Source organism: Pungitius pungitius, chromosome 12 (assembly GCF_949316345.1).
Source record: "Pungitius pungitius chromosome 12, fPunPun2.1, whole genome shotgun sequence".
NCBI classification, from domain to species: domain Eukaryota; kingdom Metazoa; phylum Chordata; class Actinopteri; order Perciformes; family Gasterosteidae; genus Pungitius; species Pungitius pungitius.
The window spans coordinates 11308645-11327275 of NC_084911.1; the positions used below are offsets into that span (position 1 = coordinate 11308645).

General features: G+C 46.3%; 1 protein-coding gene across 1 annotated transcript in view; it reads right to left on the reverse strand.

Annotated features, from left to right (window-relative positions):
- Positions 1-18631, reverse strand: part of LOC119220165 (uncharacterized) — an 81690-nt gene that overhangs the window by 43670 nt on the left and 19389 nt on the right. The window contains 5 exon segments of the mRNA XM_062566210.1: positions 11036-11363; positions 11588-11812; positions 18132-18216; positions 18347-18467; positions 18469-18626. Coding sequence (XP_062422194.1) covers positions 11036-11363; positions 11588-11812; positions 18132-18216; positions 18347-18467; positions 18469-18626 — 917 coding nt within the window.

Sequence of the window (18631 nt, forward strand, 5' to 3'; positions counted from 1 at the left end):
AAAGCTGTTTCCGCCTCGGCGAGAGGCACAGCTGGAGCTGCAGCAGCCGCAGAAGCAGAAATACATCAGAGGCAATGGAAGCAGAATTTATTTGAGTTCGGCATCCAGCCAGCGACGACTGTCACGCCGAGTCACAATTATGATTACTTTTTGGTTGAGTCCTACAATCCTCCCTTTTTTTTCTTCACTTTACTTTGATCCGTATTTACCACACTGAATATCTCTCATCTCCTTTTTGGTGAGATACCTTTCACAATCTATTTTACAAACCACAGCATCTCCAGTGGTGACTCTAACCCTTTGACTTTTTCCTTGTTCACCTTCACCCAGAAATCAACAAATCTCTTCTCTCTTCTTACTTTTCTTCCCCTCTTTTTTTTTTTCCTCCGACTCGCAACGCAGTTTCATGTCACACTGTAAAGTCCGGATATATCTCTCAAGGCTGCCACACAAGCAATGCAAAGAACACGTAAAATCCCTCAATCTATAGTCGCAGCAAAGCCACACGCAAACTGTAAATGTTCAGAGGAAACATGAATATACAAGCTGGTGGGCCAGTGTCTCCTGTTGCCACTCATACCTCATGCTCTGCAGGATGAGCCTCCCTCCTCCCACCACTACATCTACAGCCCATCATGGCAAACATACATAAACCATCGGGACACATGCAGATGGAAGCGCACACACGTGGAGCTTTCCTCGCAGCTGAAAACACACTTGTCAAAATTGTCAGAGTGATTTAGCAAAGGAGAAAAAAAATCATGTAAATAATGTATTGCGTTGAATTCGCACAGAGAGAACCTATGCTGCAAAGGACCTACTGGCGGAATGTTTGAGCGACTTGCCCGTGCCTGCACTGTAACCTGCAGAGAGAAAAGCACACACTAGGACGCGGCGCACGTCCCCGGGGATCTAGAAGAAAAAAAAATCGTATAAACCAACCGGGTTGTAACATCTGTGCATAACTTGTGATGAGCTGTAATTAATAAAAATCTGAAAGGCAACATTTCCTTTGGAAGGGGAAAGTGTTATCGTGGGAGATTTGAGGTTTGAGGACATTTGGTTCCATCTCTTGTTTAGCTTGTTGTAGTTGACGAATGGCTTGTTGAAATTTTAAAATGTGCAAACAGCCAGCCACAACTATCGGCAAATCAGAAAGAACAGCAAACAAAACGCCGAATCATAGAGCTCCCCCAAAATAAACCCTCCGTTCCTTTAATTGTCTAGGGTTAGGTTGATTTCCAGCAATACAAACTCGCCAAATGAGTTGATAATTGAATCAAGACTCTAAAAGTGAACCTGAACTGAGGTCTACCTGTGAACGTGCCTGCAAGGGAAATGCTAACATGCTTTGGTTTGCAGCTATGATGGGTTCTTCTAACACATATATATATATTATATATTTAAAGAGAGCAGTTACCATGAGGCAGGGCTCCAGACTAACTTTTTGCCAGGTTGCACTAGTGCGACTAATTGATTTCGTTGCACCAGCACAAAATTTCGGTGCACCCAAATGTTGCCGTTAACACCATAATTTCAAGGTAATTTTTTTATCACGCTCCATATAGATTTATATATATTATGTACATGATTTAAAACAAGAATAAGGTGTAGGTAAACGATATAGTTTTTTATTTGAAGCACATTTATACTGTATATAAAACTCAAATAATAAATAAACCATGGAAACTGGTCTAACCACTCTTAACCAAAGGAATGTTCTTTCCTTTCATTTTGAGTCGCTAGCTCCGTCTCTGAAGGACATGGGCGTGGGTTACTGGGTTAGGGTTACGGTTAGGGTTAACTGGGGAGACTGGTTGCTCCATGCCTGGGCTTTTGTCGGAGCCTTGACCGGGGAGAGTGTTGGGAGGAAACAGGCCTACTTTCATATGGGTCAATTTCTTTTCATTGTTCCGCGTCTCAGCTCTGACGTAACCGGTTCGCTGGTGTTCAGGTCGCAATTTCAACCACACAGCACGGAGCAATGTATGCCTACAGGAACATCTGCACCACAGCCAATCAGAGACCCACCGCATCTCTGTCTCTGGCTGGGTTAGACCACGATATGATCCAACCGTGAGTGAGTTCCGGCAAAGAAGAACAAAGGCTTCGTTCGTTGAGAGGAAGCAGATGCGAGGACAGGTGCACAGGTGCGACCTGGGAAACATTTTAGTCGCACCCGTACAAATTTTGGTCGCACTCTAGAGCCAAGAGGCCATTTCTTTTTATTTTATAAATACAGCGGCTGACACAACCTCTAGGTATTTGCACCCAAGACCAAAACATTAAATGAAGTGTGTTTTACATATTGACATATTGAATTTGAAATAATGAAGAAACGAGAATATAAATTGGACTAGACGTGTAATGACTGCTTTCGGTATGAGCTTCAGATGTATTTCTCACAGACCCCAACAAAGCATCGGAGGTTTGACAACCCGGGCGGTTAGATACGAGACTGAAAGCCGTCAACTGATCACGAGAGAAGCTCAACATGAGGCCTATTAAAAAAACACTAGAAAACCAGCAGGATGCTCTACTTTGTGGAACTCAAACAACCACAAAGAAACAGGAAGCACTTTGTGTAGTTCACCTTTAGAAGATTTCTAGTCTACCGTTATAAAAAAACTATAAATAAGATGCTTGGGTGGTCGGGTCATGACATGATGCAAGGTCAGAGCGCACCGAAGAGAAGATTGAAAGCAAAGCGGAGCAGACATGAGGACTCAGGAACATCACTGGCATTCAAAGAGAGACACATTCAAACAACCACACAGGACAGAAAAGAGCACAAACAAACTAAACCCTGCCCTCTTGCGTAACAACTGTATTTACCCCGTGGTGACACTACCGAGAAAGTAAAGCAGTGTGTTCTTTCAGTTAAAGTTGAGATAGCTGTGGCTGAAGATCAATATTTTTTATTCATTTTCTGCAGGACAACATCCTTTTGTTGGCCATGATTCAGTCTGAAACACACTGAAGATACACACACACACACACGGATACAGTGCACTGTAATGATACCATGTGTGATGTCCTTACGTTGCACCCTTAATGCAGATCCTCCCACAAGGTCATAAGGTCAACTTGCATCACTTCCTTCCTCCAGCAATTCTCTGGTCATATCTTCATATCTTCCACCATCATCGTGTAGTTTTCTCACGGGAACACAAGAATGCTGCAACGTTATAGATATTGGGAGGGGGGGGGCGACTGAAAATGACCCGCTAGCGCGCCACACGCCTCGCGTCACACACGCGTCCCGGCTGTCCTCTCGCCGCTCTCGTCTCAGGCAACAGAGGTCGCTGCGCCATGATGATCCCCTCACAGGAGAAGGGGGAGGAGGAGAGGGGCGGGGGGGGGGGGGGGTAAGACGGCGTGCTCCCTCCGGCAGGACAATCCCGGCAGATTGAGTGTCTGAGTAAATAAAACGAGGCTGAAGAGGACTCGCCGCTGGTCTCAGCCTCTTGTTAATGAAGTGGCTCAGCCAGTGAAAGCAAAAACTCCCAAGAAACGGAGCCAGCCACATCTCGGGTGTTTCCTTCCAATCGGGGTGAGGTAACCCGGGGTCTGTGGTGTTACAAGAGGCGCCGGTGCCACGAGTCGTAACAGCGAAAAAATGCATAGAAATAGCAGAACAGCTTTGAAGTTGACCCTAAAGGCCTCGAAAGGTTCAAACCGATCGCACAGCTGATCCTTGGGCCTCTACAAAAGGTCTTCAATTGGCCCCTAAGTGGCACCTTCAAACACACAACTTTTTCATTTGGCTGCGCTTTGATGATTGCGGGCGGGTTTCGTCAGCCCCAGCCCCACAGAGCTCGCCTGTGTGTCCCGCTCCGCTCTCCTCCTGTCTCACTGCACTCGAACAGATGTGATTGAAAGGATGTGCCGTATGTTCCACAGGCAGTAAAAAAAAAAAAAAAACCTGCTGGAGCAAAGCCAGGTGCAGCAGCTCTCACGGACATATCGTCCTCGTCATCTATCAGACCACCGTTCCTCTGGCCGCCAAATGAACCTGGGGAAACATCCCGGCCGACAAATCTGGGTATCACTCATCCTTACTTATGCGCTTGAAACGACCAAAGCCATCCTGGGGGACCCATCCGAGTGTCATCAAACCAATGTCCCGCCCACACATTTGTCTCCCTCTGTCACGGAGACCACGCGAATAAAACCCCTGATGTTGAGTTATTTGTGTTCCACGGAGGTTCAGCAGGATAAGGAATCGCCCGCAACCCGGTGTCCAATCAAATCGATTGTTCTTGTTTGAAAGAGCTGTCTTTGTCTGGGGCCCTGTTTGACGCATGGGTAATTGTGGTTCCAGCTCAAGTCATTATCCCTTAAAGGAATAAAAGGATTAGGGGTGGGGGAGGAGGGGGAGGAGGGGGGCAGCTTTGGGTAACACCACCCCCACGAAACGAGAGACAGATGTCCACGAGGGAATAAGGAACTCTATCGGTTTTAGTCGACTCTCCATAAGGGGGAGCGGGGCAAAGTTTAACAGACCACATCCTTGTCTGGGGTGTTAGTCCAATCAACTGCTTCATTACTGCTTTGAAATTGAAGCCAAAATACTTTAAAATCCTTAAAGAACTAAGCTTCAATAACCCAGATATAGACCCTTCATATCATGGCTCCGTTAAAAACGTTGATTTTCCCCCTCATTCTGGATTCCTCGTCTCCTCTCTGCCGCGATCGGATCGGCTTCAGAGGATAACGCATTTGGGGAGGCATGAGAAACGTACAAGGTCTACCCGATAACTTTGGAGTAACAACCAGACCACGAAAATACATAATTCAAAGCTCCTCGATGTTGGAGTTCACTCTTGTTCGATGGAGGTTTTAGGGGCTCTTGAGCTCAGTAGCTCTCCGTGGGGGAGTGACCTTTATAGAGCTGTTGATGCCTTGTGCCAAGCTGTGCGTTGAGAAACAAAGAGGCCTATTTGAGATGTTTGCATTTCACAGATTGCCGCTTTGAGAGAAGCAGCAAAGAGAGCAGGCGATGATTCAGCAGCCCCAGACGTCTGTAATCACCACTTCACATCTTCTGCTTCCTCCTTTTTCCCGACGTTTTCCAAAAATATCCCAAGCGCTCAGATCGGGCTGCTGCGGAACGAGACATGGGAATTATACTTTAAAAAAAAAGAACCTTCAAAAAGACTTTCTGGATCTGTGTCTACATTCCATTACTTTGAACGATTTTTTCTTTTTCTCTTTTTTTTGTTGCGGGGAGCTCTTAATCTACGGTTCCAGGTAAAGCCTGTGATATGAGCAGCGAGGCGTGGTGTACACTCGTATTGCAATTCTCATCATCCTCATTTCAGATGACCCCGCTAAAATGTAATCAGTGTTATAAGTTCAGGCTCCTACTGAGGTGTCCTGCAGGGGATCAGCCAAATCTCACATTAGCTAAACAACAGCCAGGAGAAGAGGCCGGACGGTTCCATCATGGGGGAGTGGGGGAGTGGGGGGGGTTGCAGAGATTTAGGGCACTGCTGCCGCTGACAGGTCCCCCCCCCCCAGCTACGTGTCTGAACAACAACTTCTGAAATGTCACATTAGAGAGAGAGAGAGAGACAATGTGATTTACTGGTGTGTTTTTCACTGAGAAGCCTTCTGAAAACACAGTAGTGGAATACAAATTGTAAAATCGGTCACTATTGTGCACAGCTGACATTTTAAAAGACAATTTCTGTGCGATAATCATTTTGATATGAGTCAAATAAAGTTAGGTACGTGAGCAGTCACTTAATGCGATGGCTGAATAATCAGTAAATGCTGAGCATCCATCAGTCTTTTGTACTTTTATTGACTAGCATTGTTTGTTCTTCAATCCAAAGGGTCGATTGCTTGAGCCTCCTTGAGCAAAGAACTGAGCCCCAAGTGGCTTGTGGGGGCTTTTTAGCAGCTCACTGGTCGGTGGAATGGACAGGTTAGTTAAGGTAATATCAATTGCAACAATAAGTCTTCTATATATATATATATATATTTTTATTTGGTTACAAAAGCAGAGGTCCGGGCAGAGATATTTGGGAGCTGATGTAGGAGCAATGCAAACTACACAATGTGCAGAATAAGCGGGCCCCCGTTTTTCCATTTCGATATGTGAGTACAAAAACAAACGTAAGCTACGTCAGCTCCTTTTCTACACATTTGCACGAGACGCAATAACGGACGATTTGCTGAAAAGTGTAAGAGAAAAGAAAAGGCCACGTTGGTGGGTGCCAAAACTAATTTACATCACAGTTTATTTCACACTCCAAATTAGTGTCGGGTTCAGGGAGAAATTCTTTTCACAGGTTCTAGTAATACCTGCAAAATCAATGATTGATGCCAGAGTACAGCTTCACCTCGTAAGCTCCGACGATATGAACCCCAGAGGGGGGGCAGATATTTTAAACACCTTAATGCATCTTGTCGCAATAAGGAAATCCTGCAGGAGGAACTCGAATGCACCAAAAAAAGAACACCCCCTCCCCCACACCTCCCCCCTCCTCCCTGCCACTGCCACCTCTGTTGAGTCACGATGCGCTGGAGCCGCAATCAAGGCCGGAGGTGGTCAAACGCGGCAGACCGCTTTGTGTATTTAAATGGTGGTCAGCGAGTGGAGGAGGGCGACAGAGAGTGGATGCAGGATTTCAGTGCCTGTGGTTATTTCACTTATTCAATTATCATTTCACTGATTCGTCCTGTTGCCACGTACCACCGGAGGCTGCTTTGGTCGTCCAACTGGGACAAAATTACAGATCAAGTTCCCTGTTTTAACCCTAGGTGTTTTTTTTGTGTGCTTTTAAAGTCTCTCATTCCAAGTAAGAGACACGTTTTTAGTTGACTGTTTCCTCTCTCCAATGATGACCACATCCTTCTCTGGGATGTTTGGTTTTTTAACTCATCTCAGTGGCCAATCAGGAATGTCCCTTTTAATCACACTGCCATATTGGCTCAGAGCTATTATATGAGGTCATGAATAAAGAGTAGATAATAACAGTGTTACATCATCGATGTCTGTCGGTCTTTTAACCCAACCTTGAACTTTATCCTCTTTTCTACTTGCAGATCTCTGAAAATACATGTTTGACCTTTACTTTGCTGCTGCACTTCAAGGACTCAAGCTAGTGCGGCCATGATAGAAACAAAGCTAAGGCAAAGCCTTGGGAGAGATGCAATGATAATAAGATGCACGATTCTTAAACTCTTGATCGAATCCGTCTCCTCCCTCCCTCACTTGTGCTAGCTGTCAGTGGCCTGCGCACAGCAGCCGGCCTTGCAGCTGTCCACAGGACGGCGTTACATAACAAGGCTGCATCACAACCCCCCCTCGAGCCACTTTGCAGCCTCTCCACCATGACACTGTCACCCCACGGAGGAACTGGCACGAGGACAAAGTCGCATGCCAGCGCTTCAGGGACACACAAGCTCTCCTCCAAGATTCGCTTGTTGAGGGTCAAATTGATGAGGTAATGCAGTGCGGTAATTGCTCATTTGCTTCCTTATTCCAATTGGCTTGTGGCCCCTTCACCCTTTAAACCTGCACTCACACACACACACGCAGGAAAATGCTGCCCGAGTGTGGGTGTACGGTGGCCGAGAAGGTTCAGACAAATACAAAAGCAACAACACAAACGCAAACGCCACAACACAACACGAACGCCAAAACACAAAATACAAAAGCCACATCACAACCGCAAATGCCGCAACGCAACACGAACGGCGCAACACAACACGAAAGCGAAAACGGAAGTAGCTGCCCACGGGAGCGAGCGTATTTTGGAGGAACGGAGCTGGAGGATGCCAGATCGTTTAAGAAGTAAGTGAAACATGATTCCTTGCGGCTACAGTTAAAGTAAGGAATCATGTTTCACTTACTTCTTAAACGATCTGGCATCCTCCAGCTCCGTTGTTACGTGCCGACTGGTTTTTGAACCTACTGGTTTGGCTACGCGTGCGTGTTTGTTTTGCCCCGACAGCGGCAGATGTTGTCTGCCTCGGTCACCTGATCCGTCACACATTCGCAAACATATTGCTGAAAATGTTCAAAATGCATCCCATATCCAATGCAGCGATTATGATTGTATAAGTGAGCACTACATCACTGCCACGTATAAAGAAATAAATAAAAGAACATACGTTTATTAAAAGATCGCCACAACCTGGATTCGAACCCGCAGTCGAGCAAAATAGCAAAACTTTATAAGACGGCGGCGCTACGCCGTCGGCCAACCGAGCTGTAAAATGCCGCTACTGATTTCACTACTTATCATGAAATTGCAAATCGTCAGTGGCAAGAACATCTTTTGGTTCAGGGTGAGCCAAGACAACTGGTTTTTGGTGGCGTAGCGTGAAATACATAGTTCTGTCAGGTTTTCTAGCACATTGCCCAAGTAGGATTACTCTCTTAATAACATCTAAACGCGTAGCCAAACCAGTAGGTTCAAAAACCAGTCGGCACGTAACAACGGAGCTGGAGGATGCCAGATCGTTTAAGAAGTAAGTGAAACATGATTCCTTACTTTAACTGTAGCCGCAAGGAATCATGTTTCACTTACTTCTTAAACGATCTGGCATCCTCCAGCTCCGTTCCTCCAAAATACGCTCGCTCCCGTGGGCGTTCCTCCAAAATACGCTCGCTCCCGTGGGCAGCTACTTCCGTTTTCGCTTTCGTGTTGTGTTGCGCCGTTCGTGTTGCGTTGCGGCATTTGCGGTTGTGATGTGGCTTTTGTATTTTGTGTTTTGGCGTTCGTGTTGTGTTGTGGCGTTTGCGTTTGTGTTGTTGCTTTTGTATTTGTCTGAACCTTCTCGGCCACCGTATGGGTGGCTGTGCTGAAGCTATACATGAAGCCCTGGCTGACCCACATTTCACGCCTTGCTCTGCAAAGTGCGTATGATTTCGTGCCTGAAATGTGCAACGCATCATTTTTGGAGCTGCCCGGGCAAATTCGAACCCCGCAAAACGCGAGATGGACTTGAACAATTCCACTTTAAAGTAACGCATGGGGAGCGCTCCTACAAGGTGGCCGTGTGATCAACACGAGAAAATGCTAACCGAAACCACGGTTGAGTCGAGTTGAGAAGTTAAGACGGGTGACCCGCAAACTGCCCATTAAAAACCTCTTGAAATTCTACCATAAAGAAGTAGTTTGATACTTCTTTGATATCTGAGTTTAAACTAAGCCTGATACGGAACTGTGCTAAAGCTTGCATTCTCTCTATTGACCAGCAGGGGGCGACTCGTCCGGTCTCAAAAACGAGTCTGATGAGAACATGACTACTTCTCTTTTATTTTCTTACCCCAGAGAACATGACTAAACATGACTTTACCAGGTTGTCATTTAGTGAATTACACTCCAGTTCAGAGTCAAATAGTTTTGTTGTGGTTGCCTCCTAATTACACACACACACACACTCCTGTTACAACATGGGGACGGCTGTCGACCTTCTTGACTACAAAATGGTTGTCCTCAAACCACCAGGTGACGACGCGACGTCGGCGTTCACCCCCTTTTACATGCAGTCCGCGGTTTGTGCTGCGAGAAGGAAATTCCACCCGCCGTGTTAACAATTTGACACCTTAGAATTCCTCTCTTTCGCCTAAGAGCCCTGAGACAAACAAGTGCACTTCCCTGAGAGAGTGCTCCCGGTTCACTGTGGTCATTCAATCCATCCGGAGTCCCACTCGAGTGACAAGAGTCCACCGACATTTTGTGTCACTGGAGAGCCTGGAATACCTCCGATCTGGTCGTTCTTCTGAATCCCAAATGCACCACACGCACTCTGTCCTCCATCACGGTTCTTTCATGGAAACTGCACGTCGTCACATAAGGTTTCTTTGGGGGGGGCATCGCCACGGATGACCTCATTTTAACAGGTGTCCCTGGTTATTTCAGGAGACCACGCATGAGAATTGGCTGTACTTCATCACACTGCGCTGACCCAGCTCCAGCGGGGCTGCTTTCTAACATCATACGAACAGCATTTAAGGCGGTCAGAATGTGAAATTAATCACAGGTAGACAGCTCAATCTCCTCCATGTTTTGTCATGGTATTGATTGATGTGGTGGGAGGTGTGTGTGTGTGTGGTGGGGGAAACACATGCATTGTTGCATTGTGCGAGGGTGTACAACAACGTCCAAAGGGAATCCAACGACGGCGGCATTGAAAGAATTAGCCAGTGTGTATTGTGTCAGTTGCTAAGCAGACTGAGTCTGATACGACAGAATGCAACTCTCCAGTGGGTCCCTCCCACGCAATACTTGTATCTCCACCAAGGACCCCGCCATGCACTGTGCGTTGTAAAAAAAAACAATTAAAAAAAACAACGCAGTCTTCTGCACGCAGCGCTGGTTAGTGTTTTTGAAATCCTATGAGAGAACTTGCCTATGTCAGTGTGTGGAAGGGCGGTTAATTAACCTCCACTCACGGGAGCACTTTGGGTCGGGGCCTCCATTTAAAATTGACCAACATCAAACCGTGCATTTCTGAGCGAGCTGCATGCAGAGAGTTCCAGAGAAACCCAGATTCTAACCGTAACCCTAAAACACACATTACACTGGGGGTGTTACCTTTAAGTGGCGTGTGGCGTGGTGTGGTTCAGCAACGAGGTGACTGCAGCTGAGGCTGCAAATGAATGAGGCTCCTTTAGGTTCTGGTTGTACTGACATTAAAGGTGCACACATCTGGGGGGTCTGAGGGAGGTGATGGCAGACTTTTGTCTCACAGCGGGTCTCCCATCGGGGAGTTTGACACGCAGGGACACCCGTGTGCCTCGGACCCGAAACACAGCGCAGATGTTTGTGGGAAGATTTTTAGCATTTGTGATTCTTGATGACGCGCGCGATGCATTTTTGGTTTGGGTGGGAGAGGGGGGGATCCCTTTATCTTTTAATAGTCTCGAGCCAAACTTCCTTTTAATTCCGGGGGTACCCGGTGGAACTTACCACACATTAGTGATTAACATTAGATTACGATGTTGCGCGACGCCACTTGGCGAATTAGCCGCGCGTCACCTCGACACTCGCCGTGTTTTTAAAGCACCAACCTTCATGATGCCGCACGGAGGGTTTCCAGCTCCCTGACTCCTCTCGGCGGAGCGATCGCGGCAGCCGCTCCCGGTCCGCGGACTGCCGTCCTCCCGGTACCGTCCGTTGCTGTAAAGTCCCTCGGCCGAGCCGCCCTGGGCAGAGGCCGACACCTCCAGGTACCCCCGGGTACCGGTGGGAGTCAGCGCGGCCGCATCGCGGGGGATCCCCGCAGTGCTGGTCGCGCCGTGGGCCGGCGGAGCGCCGACGGTGGGATCCACGCAATGTCCCGAGAACACATCTGAAGCGTGTACCCCTGCCATGGTCCCTCTGCCTCTCTCTGCTTCTCTCAGTTACAGCGATGATCTCCCCTCCTCAACGTAACCACGGACCATTTTCTTCTCTGAGCTCCCGGCGGACTTCTCCGGGATCCCCGGTGGTGGTCAGACCGCATGAGCGTACCTCTTCCTCCTCCTCCTCCTCCTCCTCCGATGAGCTCTCCTTGTGTGCTCAGGATCACCGGGGGTGGGAGCTCGTGCCGTGGGTACGCCGCGTCTGGCGCGTCCGTCTACCGCTGGCACTTCGGGGGCATGTTCCCGCTCACCGCGTCCGCTTCTCTGTGGAGTCCCCGCGGTGTGCGTCGCCTCGCGTCCTCTTCACTTTTGCAGAGCTTGCGTGCATGCGGGAGCGCTTCCCCCCTCCCGCTCTTCTCCTCTCGCACGCACGCACGCACGAACGTTCGTGGGTTCGTGGTTTTAAAATGCGCGGCCAGGACTTTAGATTCTATAGTTTCATTTTACAAAATCATTACAGCTGACGTGAAGAGCCTGCAAAGTATCTCTCCATCAGCCGCTAGGGGGCGCTATGGAGCCTTACTATTTAACTAGGAGGGGAAATTGATTTGCTTTAAAGTCTGTAATTCATTTTTAGGAAAACGTAATTTCGCCGTTTTTTATTGTTATGTAAGCGAAAGCATTTCGGCGCTGCACCCATCTCTAAATGAGAAGAACAGAAAGGAAACAGACCAACATGGATGTGCAATATATTAGATATATAGAATAAACATTTTTTTTAATTAATTCATTTTAAACTAGACTTAAATGTAAGTTAAATAAAGAGCTTTTATAAAATATGTAAATTGATTCACCATTCATTCGAACACCATCATTAAAGTTTTGAAGGGCGTAGTTCAGGTAGTTCACATGTCCAGAGCCGACTATTGAGTCAATAAACAACAACTATTGCCCCTCGTTGTTGTGAGAGTGTGCCGTATTGTGCTTGGCTGTAGCCGATGGCACTGGAACCATCAGGTCCATCACTTCAGGTTTGAACCTGCCTGTGCTGCGGCTCTGCAACTAGACGATACTGGCTGAGCCGATTAAGTGCTGCGTCCATGTTTTGTCCCGCTGTAGAGAATACGGTGAACTTTCTGAAAACCCGGGTTATTTGTGGTCACCACAGCCAGGGTCCAAGCTGAGTGCATTTCTCTCCCTGGTGAGCAAGTTGTCCTTTCTCTCACACGTGTAAATAATGCGCCTGAGAGTCTGCGTGTTCTGTCCTCTCTCCTGGGTCTCCCTGGCTTGGGGGGGGGAGGGGGAGAGGGGTTCAGGTCTATCTGTGTGACGGCACCTGGAAGTTGCTCAATGTCCTACGATCCATCCGTCATTTCGTCATCCAGAGGGTGTGTTTTGGGTTTATATGGTCTGTTCCGTACACAACAAATCTATTACACGTCTGTCGGCCCACAGTCAGGGATTCCTCTTCTGTTCTCCTCCTCCGAGGGTCCAAGGACAAAAGGCGTCCTGCGCTGTGGCACACTGTGATTTGTGGTACTTGGCCATGTAAGTGAAATGGACACAAAAGGTGTCCTTGTTTCCAAGGAAATGTGCTCCTTCATTCAAATTGCTGCCGCATGCTTCGACGATGGGAATCCTGCACCTCAAACACTCCCCGTCTTCTCCTTACGACTCAATTAGAAGACAAACAAAAGAGCGGAGACCGTAAATGTGATTCACCGTTGCAGTCAAGGTAAAGACTGCAGTTGTGCAACATCATCGCACACAGTCTGACCTTGAAACCCTTGATTTTCACAAACCATAAAACCGAAGGCTGGGGCGAAATAAACGACAACAATGGCGTGAAATCCAACATCAGGCCGAGCCACAGCATCGGAGCAGACATGGGCAGTAAGCTGGCATAATGCAACGCCATTCTTCAACCCACCGAGGAGGCAAATCACGTCAAAGTCAATTTGTATCAAAGCCGTCATGTGCAGCAGAGAGCGTGAGCTCCGCGTCCGTTCATAATAGTGGAACGTGTTACGTAAATGACTGACTCGATTCTGTTGAGGTTCTGTAAGTAAACACTGCAAAAAATGGTGGATTTGCTTCTGATCAATAGCAACGACCACATGACACACAGCAGATAACTGCACACGGTTTGTAATCTTCAGATGTTTTGTCAGAGGGCGAGACGGTCAGAGGAAGCTAAGGATTGTATTCAAGGGTGTTGCTCCATTGATGTTTTCACAGACCTTGGTTGGCGATGAGTGGTTTAATGTGCAGACAAAACACAGCCCCTCTAATCACATTCAGCTCCACCACTACCAGCGACTGAGAGGAACATGAGCACCGCCAAGCTACTTCTCAAGGATGCACAGGACAATTTGTGGATATATATATATATATATATATATATATATATATATATATATATACACGTCGGGACAGAAGGAAAGACGGAAAAGAGGGGTGGGGGCACTGGATGCTCGCCTGCGTCCTTTCCTCACTCCCTTTCAACCTCTTTCCCTCGTGATCTCTCAGGGTCATGTATTATGCATATACTCAGAAATGATTTAGCAAAAGTTCTGCTTTTAAAAGCCTCTCTGCCAGGCCCAGCCGTCTCACTTTAATGTGAAAAGTATGGTGGCTGGTCTCCAAACTTAAACAGGGGGGGGGGGGGGGGGTCATGGCAGTGAGTCCACAAAATGTGATCGGAGTCAGCCTTGTAAAAGGGACCTCCCAGTAACCCACCCACAAATACTGTATGTTCAGTGCCCCGCGAGGCAGTGAAAACAACAGGGATCACGGCTAATGGAGGGAGCAAGACATGCTTTTGGTTTAAAAGAAGACCTCAATTAAAACTGTGAGAAAATGTGAGATCAGGTGTGAGACCGAGTAGACTGCATCAGCACTCTTGGAGCCTGAAATGACAGCGCCACTGTTAATGACGCCCTTGTTGTTTTCAATTGAGGTTGCCGGTTGAGGTTTCCTGTGGCAGGATGTCAGCCATGTTCGGTTCAGGCACCGCTCCCTCCTGCTGATGGTTCAACGGATCTCTCCTGCCATACCATCAGGCCTCCAATGGCCCCCGCCCTGCCTCCAGGGCCCATCAACAGAGGCCGGGTCGCCTTGTTAATTAACTCTCCCATCATTCCAGCTGATGACAGGGGCCTATGTGAGGGTCATCCTGTCAAATGTTTAGGATTTATTACCACATGATTCTTTTGCAGAAAGCCCTGTGTCACCTCCGAACGCCTTTACTCATCAGCATCAGTTATGGTTGCTTTCTTCTATCTGAAAAGGAAGAAACTTAGATTCTGTAGTAGAGGTAAATAAATGGCTAAATATTGTGAGCAAACACACTGCAGCAAACACTATTATTTTGCAAGCCACTAATAGTCTATTGGTCACAGCACTGACGCCCCAGAGAAGAGCAGCTAAAAGCCTCTGAAGAAATGCCTAATGAACAGTTTTTGACTTGTTTTGGAAGATATTAGAAAAAAGGTAAGAAAGGAAATAGAAAGGCCAAAAAGGTTGCATTCAAACCACTTATTAATTATCCAGTTCAGATCCAACCCCCTTGACCCCAACCCCAACTCCGCAGTCCCAGGATAGCCTTGGGAGCCTTCAGTATGCTCCCCTGGCCCATGTTACCCAAGCTCACAGTAAATCCACGACTGCACACAGGGTGGGCCCACGCAAGTATATAATGGTAATGATCAAATCACAGTGTAGTGTGTTTGAATGAATGAGGAGCTCATGAGATGAAGTCCCAGGAGTCTCAGGAGGGAGCAGTGGGTGTGTTTTCCTGAGCGTTGCCACCTTACTGCATGCTTCTGCCCATGTGATCATCAGTGCAACAAGAACCTTGCATGGATTCTTTCTCACAAAGGCTCTTCATGTAGTGTAGCTTTTCACAACTTAATTCTACAATTAAAGTTACTTTTTAAAAGGCCCACTCAAGATGACATGATCTAAACAAAAGGGAATCCACACCTCCACACAGCTTTGGTGACACCTGGTGGTGGCATGCCTTAGTACGCTAGGCTAAAGAACTGAAAACATTTGTTTTGACGACTGGAGGCCTCATGTTTCCAGCTAGTTAACTTGTTTGTCGTACTCAGCTGAACACACCAGTGAGCCTGCGTTATTCTACAGGTTGGCGGAAGATTACAAAAGGTTCCATTCGACCAGAAAACAATATTTACTGAAACTTACAGGACTCCAGTATCATTCATATTTAGATTATCAAAAGAAGGCAGTCATATCTATTCATTAAAATGAATACATATAATTGAATACAACCCCAGCCAGAAGCAGAATACATTTTCCCTTGTGCATAACTGAGCAACATAATTAGTTCTCTTTGCACATGTATGGTCTATAATCATTGGTTATTCCACTCTGCCTGCCTCGGGCATTGAGCAGACTTGGTACGTGTCTCCATCTGGTGGATTCATTGTGGTACTTTACACTCAACATGCAGGCCCTGTGGTTTCCACACAGACCAAAGGGGCATGTACAAATATCAGTGATATCCACTGTGACATTTTACCCCGAAGGAACAACAACTCTTTTTGTCAATGGCTTTCATTAAAATGACATTAAATTGCTGAAATATGTTTTCCTTTTATTAACTGTTTACACATGTTTGCCTTTCAGCATAGCCCTCAAACATATTAAAGTGAAAACAATTTGCAATCTCTTTTAAACCTAAATTACTATATTTACTTTGTCCACTGGCACTTCGGCACTTTATTGTGGTACAGCGAATAAGGCAAATTCACGTAATTTCCGGTTGATTTAATGCTGATAAATGCCCTCTATAAAGTAAATCATATTAAGACCCACTGCTGCAGGAAAAAACAAGCCTATTATCGCCGCAGGTGCAAACCAGTGCTCATGCTATTTCTCGGTTTAAGAGCCTTTACCATTGATGCAGGTTCGGTGTCCAAGGAACAAACCATCACTGACCTCTGGGAGCCCTTTGCGCCGGACACACCTCAAGCGTTTGACATAACATTCTGTAGACAATGTACGAAACATTCAAAAACACAAGGAACGCATAACAAACCATGATCATTATTAGAAACTGTCGCTTACTAAAAATAGAGCCTGATAACGACAACCATCAAAGCAATCATTGGTCCTATTTTATTGAAAGTTGTTATCTCTCCCGAGCATGACTTTGGGCAATTTAACATTAAAGCTTGAGCTTGAACGCACAAACCTGAATCCGGACTTGAAATATTGTTTGTGTTTCTTGAATCCACCAGATGACAGAATTGAGCTAATTCAGAACGTTTGTGATCATCTCAAGAATGCTGTGCGCAAAGATTGGTAGGGTAGTGGAAACTGATATGATCTCCATCTGGCTTCCTGTACTTACCTCGTTGCCACGTACAAATGAGCATAACATGTTTAGCTGTTGTCATCGCCTCAAAAAATAGGGCAGACCATCGTTCCGTTTTACACATTTCTAACCCCATGGTGGCACAAAGATCCGTTTACATCAGTTCATAGTTTAGTGCGGGCTGAGCAGCATAAAATATTAGCATTCACATGCATTCATGTGACATATAGATTCAAAACAGATCTCCCTACTCGACATAAACCGGTGTGAATCCTTAAATGTCAAAGGTTTCACCCTTCACATGGACACACAATACCCATGATCAGTGATGGTCTGCCTATTATGAAACAACCTACGGTTGCAATTGTCATATGGTACAAAAATGGTCTGAGTGACTCATTTCACCACTGCAGGGTCGTAATAATAAAACCGCGTATGGTGCCTCTTTGCCAGCTGGACCTGAGTACGAGTTTCCATTCAAGGAGCTGATATACTGCATGACGTCCACAATACGAACTCAGCACATTCCTGTTAAAACCAGGCAAGCTGCTGCTGTGACGCTGTGCTCAATAGGGGTGAAATCGATGTTGTTGACTGCACATATAACGACATAGTAGTAACATTAACGTCTTAAAATGATATTAAAAAATAAATGCTGCTTTAAATTACATAAGTTAAAATTATTTATAAAACTTTATTTTCTTCTTTTCAACTCAACAGCTGTTTCTCTTGGAAAACTCAAACCACGACGTACATTGAACACCACACAGCGCCATCTACATCATCATCATCATCCAGAAAAACACCGGCTACAGTGAAACAAAGCTTTGATGAGAAAACGATGAGGACACTGGTAATGACGGATTCATCACAAGACTGCGCTTCTAGCTTGCGATTTCAAAATTAGCAAAGGAACAAAAAAAGGAAAAAATTGATGAGGAAATATCTTAAATATTAATGTCTGTCCAACAAACACAAAAGTTACATTATAAATTCTTCTTCTCCGTTTTCCAGGTGCTCCACGTCCTTTTTCAACCGGTACTTCTGGTGGTACGAGACTTCTGCTCCGACTGAGGAGGTATTTGTACAAATATTCTCCACAGGGTCATGCAAAGGGGTTACATTCAATACGGGGAGTGCCAGAGAAACAATAATAAAATAGAATTATGATAGATAAAATAAATTCATATATTCTGTATACATTGATCATTTTCTATTTGGCTTGTACAGAAGCAAAGCAAAGCGATTCATTCCTGAGATGCAAGGCTGTTGACACATTTTCTATTCAGCATTGTGTGTGCATGTGTGTCTTAGAAGGAGGGGTATTAGTCTCAACCCTTTCCAGTCGACCAACAAATTTGTTTGTCTTTTTTTTTTGTAGCCACAAGGGGACACACACTGGAATCTAACCTCGCCCCGAAAACTAAAGCCAGACAAAGGCGGCGACGTGGCATGCCACGCATACGCATCGATCCATCCTACTGTATGCCTCGCATACTCCAGCTGCTGGTCCGGGTACAAGTGGACGGAGAGGCGGGAAAGTCACAAGGGAGCCAAATACTCAGGACTTCATCAGACGAGCGGATTCAAGCGGGCGAATAAACACAAACAGCCGAAACAGTGTTAGTGTGTCAGGCAGCAGAGAGATCTTCTTCACATACGTTAACACAAAATCACATCAACAGACCCCATACAACAGCATCTACTGGTGTGAATAGTGGTGCAGAAACAACGAGTGAACCGATAATTATTATGACGACCGTCAGTAGAATAATGCGAGGTAGCATCGACGAGGGGAACCGAGGGACCTGAGAGGAAAAAGCAGCCGGCTTTGGGTAAATGCTTAGATTTGCGTGTCTGTGTACAACGAGGGGACACGTAGCCGCGCGAGCTTGAGGACGGGGTAGAAGTGAACGGCCTGCGCGCCCCCTACATGGGTTTCAGCTGGTGAACAAATCACAACAAATGGGTTGTACACTTAA